General features: G+C 31.4%; 2 protein-coding genes across 2 annotated transcripts; one reads left to right on the forward strand and one right to left on the reverse strand.

The window, feature by feature from the left end:
• The first annotated feature begins 1,158 nt into the window (after positions 1 to 1,158).
• On the forward strand, positions 1,159 to 8,465 carry LOC133782577 (uncharacterized). The gene is made up of 2 exons (XM_062221903.1): positions 1,159 to 4,101; positions 4,244 to 8,465. Exons 1-2 carry the CDS (start codon positions 3,472 to 3,474, stop codon positions 4,403 to 4,405), a joined length of 792 nt encoding a protein of 263 aa, XP_062077887.1. The 5' UTR covers positions 1,159 to 3,471; the 3' UTR covers positions 4,406 to 8,465.
• On the reverse strand, positions 8,018 to 9,828 carry LOC133785520 (uncharacterized). The gene is made up of 3 exons (XM_062224746.1): positions 9,300 to 9,828; positions 8,601 to 9,109; positions 8,018 to 8,485 (listed from the first exon to the last, which is right to left on the reverse strand). Exons 1-3 carry the CDS (start codon positions 9,826 to 9,828, stop codon positions 8,018 to 8,020), a joined length of 1,506 nt encoding a protein of 501 aa, XP_062080730.1.
• Between the last annotated feature and the right edge of the window lie 2,928 nt (positions 9,829 to 12,756).

Genomic DNA, 12,756 nt, shown 5'->3' on the forward strand with positions numbered 1-12,756 from the left:
ATATTACCCAATTTTTTAAAATGTTGCACTTTTATCCCTATTTTTTAAAATTATTTTTAGAAATAATAAGAATGTGAAAGAAAAATATAAGAATTCAATTATTTTTTAAATTTTAAATTATTTTCTCTTTCTTATTCTTTCTCAAAATAACTATTTTAAATTAAACATTATTAAATATTTTATTAAAATTAATAAAAATGATTTAAAACTTATATATTTTCATCAATTTAAAATATAACTTTTTTTTTTAAAAAAAGTAAAATAAAAATATAAGTTTAATTATTTTGATTAATTTTACTAATCTTAATTTTTTTTATTATTTTAAAAGTTAAAATAATTTAAAATTTTAAAAATAACTAAAATCTTATATTTTTCCTTAACTTTTTTATTATTTCTTAAAATAATTTTAAAAAATAAGAATAAAAGTGCAACATTTTAAAAAATTAGATATATTTACCGCCAAAAAAAAGTTGAAGTATAAAAGTGTAATATTTTGAAGACATTAAGTATATTTACCGTAAAAAAAATTGATATAAAAGTACAACATTTTATAAACATTAGGTATTTTAGCTGTCATTTACTTTATTCTAAAAAGTTATGTCATCATTCTCATAAGTTCTCAACAGTTAAAATTAAATCCAAAATAAGAAAATCCTCCTAGTGAAATAAAAATTGTCAGACTAACAAATTATTCAATATAAATTTCAAATAATGAAAAAACTAAACACATTGCATAGTTTTCTACATATGAATCATTTTCATCTATTCATAAAACTAAATCTTCTTCAATGTTCTTCTCAGGTTTGTAGAAGTAACACAGTGTGGTTTCAACTCTCAAGCTTTATAGAAACATTCCAACGGAAACTTAAAAATTTGCTCAAGATTGATCAAAATCTGAAAGCTTGTAATTCATTATTTACATGCAAAGGTATGTCACTATGAATTATTTTGATGAATACAAAATAAATTGACATTCACGTTTAAACAAAATGAAAAGAGAAAACTTATTCTTCTTTACATAAAGTCAGATGCAGGCTCTATGTAGTTTTCAAAAGTAGTCGAGGCGTAAGCCTCAAGGCGAGGCAGTTAAAAAACGCCTCTAGTGTCTGCTATAAGGCTTACGCCTCGGGTCCATGAGGCGTACACCTTTGTTTTATGACTCAATTTAGAGGAATTTACATGAAATATGGGAAAATTCAATAAAATTTGATATATATGGCTTTTTTTTGTGTGTGCATTTTTTATGGTTTTTTTTGTTGTTTTCTTTTTTTATGGGTTTGGTTTTCCCATATTTATCAAAATATGGCTTTTGTATCCCATATTTTTTTGTATACGTTTTTTTATTCTATAGGGGTATTTTTATGAGGGAATTTTTGTCTTTTTATTATTATTATTTTTATTATTTTGGTAAACATTTTTGTAAGAAAATTTTAATTCAGTAGTTGTTTATTATGCATTTATGTGGATTTTTGTGAGGGCTTTTCAGTCATTTTATGTGTTTTTTTTTTATTATTATTATTTTATTTTTATTTTTTTGTAAGGAAATCAATTCCCAGTATGCATGCAGGTACTTGAGTACATATGCTCTATCACGTTTTTATCTGCATCACGTTTCTTCAATTTTATTAGTTTATTTTATTCAGCATCACGTTTTCTTCAGGGTGATATTTGTTCTTAGTTTCCCTGCTGTTTTAGGGTTTATTTGAGTATTTTGTTGTCGATTTTGTGCCATCTGTGCGTGTATTCGTCTCGGTGAGTACCTGGTTTCAGGTATGTATTTTTCCGTTTGCTTCAGTATCACGTTTTTTATATATCGTTTGGTTCGAATTTTTTCTTTCCTTCAGTATTTGGTTTTTTGTGTTGATTTCTTCTTTTTTTTTTCTTTTTCTTAGGATTTTTATAAGTTTCTCGTTGTGGATTTGTGCCTCTTTGTGGTGTTTTCGTATCGGTGAGTACCCGGTTTCAGGGTTTATTTTTTTATTTTTTTAATGTATATTGATTGTTAATTTTGATTTGTATTTTATATTTTGTTTTGATCGTGGGTGGTTGTTTTTTAATCTGTGTTAATGGTGGTTTTTATTTTTGGTGCACGATTTTATCGTTAGTTTTTTAGTGGGGTTTTTGTCAGTTTTTGATCAGTTTATTTTTTGGGAAGTTTATGGGTAGTTATTTGTAATTTGTGCTCTATATATATGTATATCTGTTATTCTTTTTTCATTTGTGTTGTTTGTTTTTTTTATGCAGTGCATTGTATATTTCTCTTGCTCGAATTTGTGTGATGGATCACTCTGGTGAATGCGGTGGTGTTTCTGGTTCTGAGAAGAAAATTTCTGGTATAGTAGAGGATGAATCGAAGAATGTAGGGGATGATATTGGCGAGATTCTTCCTCGAAGGAGTAACATTACACATTTGAAGTCTGTTGCAAGGAAGAAGAGTAAATCCCCTTCCTTTGTTGCAAGGAAGACAAGAAAATCGCCTTCCACTGTTAAACAGATGAAGGATTCGTGTGCATCTGGTAGTAAGGATGCTGGAGATGATTCTCATGAGACTAAACATGTTGTGGTATGTCTTTATTTTTTTAATTATTATAATAAAAAATTGTTCATCTGTTTATGTTTCTGTTTTTGTGTTTCACATTCGGTGGATTCTGTTTGTTTTATTTTTTTATGGTTGTGTATCTGGTTTCTTGTAGTTTTGTAGTTAATTTGCATAATGTTTAATTCTGTTTTGTGTTTGTTTTATTGTTATTGTTGTGTTTTCTTTTGTTGTTAAACTGTTTTTTTTTTTTTGGTACCTGGTTACATGTGTACCTAGTTATATGTGTTCCTGGTTACATGTGGATTCTGTTTTTTTTTTTTAATTTTTTTATGGTTGTGTATCTGGGTTCTTGTAGATTTGTAGTTAATTTGCATAATTTTCAATTCTGTTTTGTGTTTGTTTTATTGTTATTGTTGTGTTTTTTTTTGTTGTTACTCTGTTTTATTTTTTTTTGTACCTGGTTTCATGTGTACCTGGTTACATATGTACCTGGTTACTTTGCAGATAACAGTGAACGATTTTGCTTAATGAGTTTTTAACTGGTTACCTTAGTGAATGAATTGTTTTTTTTTTATATGTATATTTCAACCATACAAAGTTAAATACATATAAGTGGTTTTATAAATGTAAAGTACTTATCAATTTTTCATGTTTATATTTTTTGAAACTGGTTACATGTTTAATTGTTTTGTTTTTTTCTGCAGGCTCACTTAAAGATAAACCCCTCCAAGAGGTTTGGTAGTAAGGTTCAACATTTTACTGACAAGAGTGTCATTACTGACTTGAAATCTAAGTTGACGAAAAGTCAGAAATCATTGTTTAAGAAGACCCCATTTGGGCACTTTTTAGAAGTATGTGATATTCATTTTCAAACTCAACTTGCCCAGCTTGTGTTATTGAGAGAGGTCTCTCATGAGAGGGAGGAAGAGGAAATGTGGTTTAAGCTTGGTCGTAGAGTGTGTAGGTTTTCTATTGAAGAGTTTGCTCTAGTTACAGGTCTTAGATGTGATGGTGTTTTTGATTTAAGTCGTTTTCAAAAAAAGAAAGTTTTGTTTAAGAAAAAAATATTTGGCCGTTTTGTTGGTAAGGTGTCAAAGTCTGAATTACGAAATGCTTTTATTAGTAAGGATCTAGTTAATGATGAGGATGTTGTCAAATTGGGTATAGTTCATATCCTAGTTAACTATTTGTACGGCTATACTAGTGATAAGTTGGTTGATGATTTCTTTTTTGAGATGGTTGATCGAGATTTTTCTGAATTAGCAAATATTAGTTTTGGCAAGTTTGTATGGGATAGGAGTTTTCATTATTTGAAAACTGCTTTGAAGGGTGGGAATAAAATCTTTGATGGAAAGTTCGTTGATGGGAAGCTTGGCCTTCACCCTTACAAACTTCTTGGGTTTCCCATTGCTTTTCTTGTATGGATATATGAAAGTATAGCTGAGTTGAGTCCTGAGTTTTGTCAACGGGTTGGGAAAAAATTTCCACGTTTGTTGAATTGGAAGAGTACAGATAATGTCTTCTATGCAAACTTGGTGGGAAAGGTTTTCAACAATCAGAAGGTATAATCTTTTTGTTTTGTAACTGGTTTCTTGCTAAATTTGTTTTATTCATTTTTGGATTTTTGTTTGTGTACCTGGTTTCAGTTGATGGTAACCAGTTTTCTTGATTTTGTATATATATATATATTTTTAATTTATTCAGTTGACTATCCTGAATGTCTATCCGTCTTCTGAGGAGAGAAAGAAACTGGCAGTAAAGAAGTTTAAGTTTGAGCCTCTGTACTTGCCGAAGGTGTGTGCTGAAGATGAAGACAGTAGTCCGGGTACCCAGGTACTGGTTAGTTTTGTTGTTTGTTTTAGTTAAAAAATATATATTATTTTGTTTTGAACTTTATAGGTTTCTTTTTATATTTTTTTTTTTTTTTTTTGCTGTTTTGTAAAGTATTTTATTTTGTTTTTTTAGGTTGATAGTGAAAAGTTGAGATTGATTTGTGAATCAATCTCATCAATAAAAGCATGCCAAGAAACTATTATTAGTGACATTGCAGATCTGAGTTCATGGGGAAACTCAGTGATTTATCTGCAATGATTGCAAAATTTGTTGCAAAAAATTCTGAAAAAGTTGTAAATACAAGTGATGAAAGTGCTAGTTTTAATGAAGGGGAAAAGCCAGCTGATTGTGATAATGTTTCCAGTCCTATTTCTGATGATTCTAAGGTAACTTGTTTGTTTTTATGCTTTATTGTTTTTTTTAACCATTTTTAGTTGTAACCAGATTGTTTTTTTTTTTTTTTTTTGGCTAGGATTGTGGAAATGATTCAGCTGAAGAGTCTGATGGTAGTAAGGTAACTGGTTTATGTTTCTTAATAGTATGTTGTGTTTTTGTAGTTGTTTAGTGTAACCAGTTACTGTTGTAACCAGTTTCATTTTTTCTTTTAGGGTGTCGAGAAGGATTTAAATGAAAATTTTGATGCTGTTTATTCTGGGTTGGATTTGTCAAATGTTGTGTGTGGAGATAAGGTTTTGTAATTTATTTTTGTTTTTGTTTCTTGTATTATTTTATTTAAAATTGAATTTGTTGTAATTGATTTTATTTTTATTCATTATAGGATTTTACAAAGAAGCCTGAGTTCAGTTCAGTTGGTTTAAGTTTTGAAGAAGTATATGTGGATCCTAAGATTTTGAGTGTTATTGATAAAACTGTTAAGTATGCAGAAGGAGAAAAGATATTTAGTGGGAGTAAGGATGATTGGAAGGTTGTGATGGTTGGTGATGATGATGAGGTTCCTGTTGCTATTGAAAAGAGGGAGCCTAAACCTAGTACTCATGTCAAATCTCCTTTTGTTACTGAGTTTGGCTATTCTGAAGTAAAATAAACTGTGAAGAGGAAGGGAGAGGAAGTGGTGATTGTAAGAGGATTGCTTCCATTTGAAAATGAAATTGGGCAGAATGTTTCAAAGAATGATTGCCTGGATTATATTTCTTGGATTGAGGATAAAATGAATTTTAAGAATAAGTATGTTTTTTATATTTTGTTTTATATTATTATTCTTTATATTTAATTGTTTGTTAATATATATATATTTTTTTGTTTTGAAGGAAGAAGAAATTTTCTGATGTCAATAACATTATCAATCCCCCAATGGATTATTCTTTTGTTAAAATTTCTGAGAAAATGTGGTTTTACAAGCTTCAAACTTGTGGGGAGGAGCTTATGGACACTGTAAGTAACCAGGTTCTTGTTATAATGTTTATTTATTAGTATTTGTTTGTTTAGATGTTTTTTTTTTTTTATTGATCATGTTTAAGACAAGTAACCAGGTTCCTTTTAGTACTGTGTGTAAATTATTTTTAAATTTTGGGTAGTAACCAGGTTCTTTGAAGCATTGTGTGTAACTTTTTTTTTTTTTATTATATATTGGCTAGTAACCAGGTTCTTGGTATAATGTTTATTAATTAGTATTTGTTTGTTTAGATGTTTTGTTTTTGTTGTTGATCATGGTTAAGACAAGTAACCAGGTTCCTTTTAGTACTATGTGTAAATTGTTTTTATTATTTATGGGTAGTAACCAGGTTCTTGTAGCATTGTGTGTAACTTGTTTTTTTTTTATTATATATTTACTAGTATCCAAGTTCCTAACTTTTGTATGTTTATTTATTTTTTGTAGCATATAAATGTATGTTTTTATTACTTGAGGAAGAAGATTAAGTTGATTCATGGTTTGAACAAGAGGGTTACAACTACAGACTCTTAGTTTGATGCAACTATCAAGGGTTTGTATGATAACTTTGTGGCAGCCAAATGTGATTCAAGCAACATTCGTTTTGATAACCTAATTTCATATTACATTATTGGTGAATATTTGTTTTGTAACACTCCTTGGGTGGATGTGGATCATGTTCTTTTTCCTGTGCATGTGAAGGTTCAGTTGCATTGGGTTTTTATTCACTTTTCCATTAAGAGTAGGATGTTAACTGTCTACAATTCTTTGATGGGGAAGAAGAATGAGAGTATTGCTTTGCCATATGTGAAGGCTTATTCTGTTGTTTTACCATATTTTCTAGATTTTCTTGATTTTTATTGTTCTAGGAAAGATTTGGACTTGAATGTTGGTCCATATTCTGTTGGGAAGAAGGATCCAATTGATTTTAACTTTGCCAAAGACTTGCCATTTCAAGAGGATAAGTAAGTAACTGGTTTTTTGTATATTGTTGTTTATTTTTCTATTTTGTTTGTTTTTAAATAATTTCATATGCTGTTTTTTGTGTTTTTTTTTTTTTTTTGCAGTGATTGTGGAGTATTTGTTATCAAGTATGCTGATTTGTTTATCCATGGGAAGATTGATGACATCCCGAAGAACATGGCTGCCAAAATTGCTACCTATCGTGATTATCTTGCCATTAACTTGTATAGTCATGCAAAAAAGAAGCAGATTGGTGGGTACAAGACAGAAGATGATGCTCCATCAAAGAAATCAAAGAGGATGAGGAATTATAAGTAGAGATGTTGGAGTTTTTTTTTTTAGCTGTATTAACGACCATGTCTTTTTTTTTTCTTTGTTTAATAGTGAAGTTGTGGTTTGTAACTGGATACTGTTTTAGTACTGGACTTATGTATGGTTTTTTTTTTTTTTTTTTGGTCAATGTAAAGAATTGGTTTCAACTTTTGGCTTAATATAAAGTTTTTTTAATGTATTTTATTTTAATGTGTATGTTTCTTTTTTCAATGGAGTTGGTGATTTTTTTTTTTTTTAAAGTGTGAAGATATTGTTATGTACATGTTTTTTTTCATATAGGTTTCGATTATTATTGTATGAAGATGGTGTAACCGGTTACTTCTGTGTTAGATTGTAAAAGCTATATGTTTCAGGTAACTGGTTACTGTTTATTTAGTTTTTATTTCTATTTTTTTAATTATTTTTTGATTTATTTATGTTTGTTGTGTTTTTTTTTTTGTGTGAACGATTTGTGATTATATAACTAGGTTTTTTAAGTAGTTGGTTTTATTAATATATAGTTGTTTGTTAAATTTTCTTATAGTAACTGCTTTTTTTTTTTTATATGTTATTGTGTGTTGTAACCAGGTACTTGAATTTTTCAGTTTTTGCATATCTTGTGTTGGAACCTAGAAGTTGAGTATCAAGTTTATAATATTTATGTTTTTTTGTTTTTTGTGAAAGATTTGTGGTTATATAATTAGGTTTTTAAATCGTTGGTTACATGTATATGTAGTTGTTTGTTAAATTTAGTTATAGTATCTGTTTTTTTTCTTTCTATAGTATGTGTTGTAACCAGGTACTTGAGTCTCCAGATTTGGAATATCTTTGTGTTTGGAACCATGAAGTTGAGTATCAAGTTTATAAAATGTAAAATGTTTAAAAAGTTTGTACTTTTATTGAGGTAGAAAACATTAGGATACAATTTTATTACATCAAATGAAAATATTGAAATTGTAGTATATCTATTCTTTAGAAAATTATTTGTCTATTTTCTTTGACTTTGTTGTGTTCCGCAGCTTTGGGATTGGTTCATTCCTGCATGTTTTTCTATTATGCCCTTGCTGCGCGCATCTTCCACATTTTATTTGCACCTTTGGTTCTCCTCTAGATCTGATTCTTTTTCTTCTAGGGCGGCCTGGTGGTTTTCTTGATTTTGGTGGTAGGACAATTATGTTTAAAGTCTCTGGCAGTGTCCATTTGCTTTCATTTGGCAATGGATGAACAGTTGAGTCATATGTTGCTTTCATAGTTGTAGTTTTGTAGTAATCAGCAACATAATCATATGTTTTCAGCCGTGTTTTGGCGAATACTACTATTGCATGTGCACACGGTATTTCGTCTTGTTGGAATCTTTTGCATTCACATGTTTTCTCCATTAGGTTGACCAAAAAATTTCCTTTCTGTTCAACCACAACTTGGTACAGTATAGTGTTTATTGGGAAGACCTGTTTATTTTAGTAGAGAAACACATGTTAGAAACTGGATACTATGATATTTTTGAGTAACTGGTTACTAAAAGTTTTGATAAATAATATTCAGTGCTCAATATATGTCAGGTACCTGAAATTTAATGGCACGAATAAAGTTTTCTCTAAGCACAGTTTCAGTATCTATTGTTACTTGTGTGAATGTTCCGTTTGCTTCGTTACCATTTTTCCATACCCATTTTTGAACTAAACTTCGAAGGCCCTCCATCATTGTAGTGATTGGCAGCGTTCTTGCAGCTTTCAATGCAGCATTTATTGATTCAGCTATATTTGATGTCATCATTGTATATCTTCTTGTTGGAGCATGGCATCTAGACCAAGTTGAATATCCAATTTTTTGTAAATACGGTCTTATGCGTGTGTCAATCTTATCTATTTCATGCATGTAGTGCTCAAATGATTGTACCCTGTATGCCTTTGCTGCTTTGACAAAGTTTAGGTTTAGGTCCTCCCCATGGACACCAAAATTGACTTTGATGTTGTTTAACAGGTGGAATATGCATGCTCCATGGAAAGCTTTTGGGTATACATCGTCTATAACATTTTCTATGCTTTTATGCCTGTCTGAAATGATTGCCATACCTGTTTGCAAAATCACAATGAAGTAACTGGTTATTATGTCTTAACTGAGTAACTGGTTTCATTAATTTATATGACTGGTATTTTTTTTTTTTTTACACTGTTTTCTCTATTTTATTGCTGGATTATTATTAAACTGATAATTTTATGAGTTTAGTTTGTTTCAATAAGAAAATAAAGAAGAAAACAGTACCTTCTCTTTCTCCATATGTCTCCTTCAGCTTTGTGAAAAACCATAACCATGATGAATCATTTTCAGAGTCTCCTATTCCAAAGGCTAATGGGAATATGTTGTTGTTAGCATCCATTGTTGAAGCAGTGAATAAAGTTCTCCCAAATGATGTCTTCAAGTAAGTTCCATCTATCACAATGACTGGCCTACAGTGTTTCCATCCTTTGATGGAATTTGCAAATGCTAGGTACATATATTTGAAGTGATCTGTATTGTCTATAACCAGGTGTGTAATTGTACCTGGGTTCGAGACTTTTAGCATGTGAAGGTAGATGGGAAGTTTTTGGTATGAATCATCTTGGTTTCCCCTTGCCAATTCTAAAGCTTTTTCTCTTGCTCTCCAGGCTTTTTGGTACCCCATTGAAACACCAAAATCATCTAGCATGTCGTTGATTATGTCATGTGGTGTGTGTACTCTCTTTATTGACATGTATTTTGATTTTATTAGTTCCCCAATGACATTGCAATTAGCCTGCCTGTGGTCTTCCATAATGATATCCAAGGAGCAGGTGTGAGTTTTTACATACTTTTTTATTTTAAATGTTTCTGTTTTCCTGAACTTTGAAGCTCTAAGTAACCAGTTACAATTGTCATCCACACAGGTTACCAGGTACTCTCTTGGTTCAGATCTTTTTGTCTTGAATTGGAAGTTGTGGATCATAGCATAATAACATAGAGCAGATTTTAAGAGCTTTTTGTCCTTATAAATCTGGCATTCTTCAACTTTGAAAATTTTATGATCATTTATAATTTATGTTTCTTCTTTTCTTTTTCTTTTGTTTTCTTCTGTTCTCTCTATGATAAATTCTGCTACATCATTAGCTATGTCTGTAGTATTTGGGAACGTTTGTACCTGGTTATTTCTCGTGTAGGTTGCTTCGTGATATTGTAATTCTGTAGCTGATTGCTCGTTGTTTAGTTGAAGAACTAGCTTTTCTAAATCTGTGTTTTGTTTTTGTGTTTCTTCTTCATATGTAGTGTGTTGAACAGTTTCAGCTATTGTTTGATCAACAGTGGTGATGCATAGTGGTAGCTCAGTTACTTCATTTTGCTTCTTTTTCAGCTCAATGTAGAATAGGACTGAATTGTCAGTGAGTAATTTCATTGGTGGCATACCTGGTGATAACTGGTAACTCAGCTCAATATTTTGAATATTGCATTTTATTTCAATTTTCACTAAATGAACCAAATTGTTTAGAGAACAATTTGTTGGTATTATCAGTCCAGTCATGGTGTACTCATCATATTGATATCTATCTGTCCATTTTCCTCCAAAACGAATCAATGTCATTATGGTCTCCATATCTGCAATATAGCACAACATAATTTTTAGTGATGTTTAAAATGTATCTGGTTGTGTTAGTGAATGAATATTATTAATGTTGAAATTATTTTAGTAACTGGTTTCTTTTACTGAATCGAGAACTATTTTCCAGGTTCCATAATTATTTATGTTGCATTAAATTCTGTTTTTGTGTGTGTAACTGGTTACTTTAGTGAATGTGTTGTCTTTTTATTTTTATTTTTTATTTTTATTTTCAAATATGCAAAGTTAAAATTATATTGTGTAACTGGTTTTGTTATACCCAAAAATTGGAGAATGCATCCTAGGAGGCTAAGGAGAATGCATTCTAGGAGAGCTAAGGGGAGTGGTCCTAGGAGACCCCAAGGAGGATGTGGTCCTAGGAGACCCCAAGGGAGTGGTATTAGGAGACCCCAAGGAGAAAGTGGTCTTAGGAGACCCCAAGGAGGATGTGGTCCTAAGAGACCCCAAGGGTGTGTAGGAGGCAAGCCCCCCAAGGTTTTCTAAGTGTTGGCTCGAACGTGTCCAAGGTAAGTAGCTAAGGAGGAGGAGTCTCATGAAAGAGAATGGAGACTTAGATTTTGATAAGGAGAGCCTATACAATGTTCGATCGGACATGTTTGGGAGATGCTAAAGGAGGTTGCCTCAATGTTGTCCAAGGTGAGGTGCCAAGGAGGTTGCCTCGGACCACCTTGGTCCGAGGAGAAGCCAAGGAGATTGGTTCAAGGAGGAACATGGCATGCTAGAGGAGAGTGTCATGTTAGAGGAGAGAAGTGCATGTCCTACCACCATGCACGTCCGACCAACACTTGCATGGGTGGTCAGTAGGAGGTGGATCAACTAGCTAGAGGAGACTAAGTCAAGATTCCCAGAGACAGCTTCAACAACATACGCGGGAATCTCTCATTCTTCCCACAAATGGGGGGTTTGTTACATTTCGAATTTTGAATGTTTAAATGTAATAAATATAATAAAATATCCCTATCATAAGGGGATATCAGTCGAGGATCCCAGGCCTATAAATAGAGAGCTTATGGGATGAGAGAGGGGTCTTCTTCTGCTTCTTCTTTCTAGAGAGAGAAAATTGGGACTGTGTATTCTAGAGAGAGAAAGTTGGGTCTGAGTATTCTAGAGAGATAATTCTTGTATTTTTGCCATCTGTACTGAAGAAACTCAGTTGGCTCAGTCCATCTGATCTTGAGTACAGATCTATAAATCACAACTCTAAGTGGATTAGGCTATTACCGACAATCGGGGTTGAACCACTATAAAAATCTCTTGTGTTATTTACTTTTCTTGTTTAAACCGTCTGTGTCGTTTTTATTTCTCTTGAAGGCTTGTCGTATTTGACATTCTCACGTCGTTGGCTAAAAACGCAGTCAACAGGTTTCATAAACGTAAATCAGTTTGTATTTTTACATTTTTCATGATAATTTATTATGCAGAATGTTATTATTATTATTATTTTTCGATTGTAACTGGTTTCTGTATTTATTTTGTTGTTATTTTTATATTATTTTGTAATATTTGAATTATCTAATGTTGAACTTTTTTGTGATGTAACTGGTTTCACGTGTGTAATTAAAAAAGTTTTGAAACAAGTAGTTTGAGTCAAGAATTTTATCAGGAAGTAATTTGCAGATTCTTTGTGTAAATATTTTGCATGTCGTATATTTGAAGAAAGATTTGCTTACCTGTTTGAGAAATCAGAGAAGTTGATTGATTTCTGCTTTTGCTGATGTGAACGAACATATAAGCAGGGGATGTAATCGGAGAAGAAGATCTGCCGGAGAAGAAGAAGAAGAAGATCTGCCGGAGAAGAAGTAGAAGAAGATCTGAAATTGAATTGAATTTTTAATTGGATGACTGGAGAAAGGAGACGATGATGGAGTAGCAGCCACCAATTCTTGATCGTATTTTGATCGGAGACGATGATGACAGTAGCAGCCACCAGTTCTTGATCGGATTTTGATCGGAAACAATGGAGAATATGAAGCTGTGATCGGAAAAAATGGTCGATGAATTGCTGTACGCAGACAAAAATTTTCTTGATTGGCAGTGGGCGAGAAAATTATGGGAATCTGTTTGTTTAGTTTATGGGAATTCCATATTTAT

The sequence above is a fragment of the Humulus lupulus genome, chromosome 6 (assembly GCF_963169125.1).
Source record: "Humulus lupulus chromosome 6, drHumLupu1.1, whole genome shotgun sequence".
Taxonomy (NCBI): domain Eukaryota; kingdom Viridiplantae; phylum Streptophyta; class Magnoliopsida; order Rosales; family Cannabaceae; genus Humulus; species Humulus lupulus.

Excerpts from the sequence above, each read along its gene's own strand:
- LOC133782577 (XM_062221903.1), top strand. The coding sequence starts at position 3,472 with ATGTGGTTTAAGCTTGGTCGTAGAGTGTGTAGGTTTTCTATTGAAGAG. Across the intron at positions 4,102-4,243 it reads AGGTTTTCAACAATCAGAAG|TTGACTATCCTGAATGTCTA; the intron begins GTATAATCTTTT and ends TAATTTATTCAG.
- LOC133785520 (XM_062224746.1), bottom strand. The coding sequence starts at position 9,828 with ATGGAAGACCACAGGCAGGCTAATTGCAATGTCATTGGGGAACTAATA. Across the intron at positions 9,110-9,299 it reads GACATATGGAGAAAGAGAAG|GTATGGCAATCATTTCAGAC; the intron begins GTACTGTTTTCT and ends TTTTGCAAACAG. Across the intron at positions 8,486-8,600 it reads TTCGTGCCATTAAATTTCAG|GTCTTCCCAATAAACACTAT; the intron begins GTACCTGACATA and ends TAAAATAAACAG.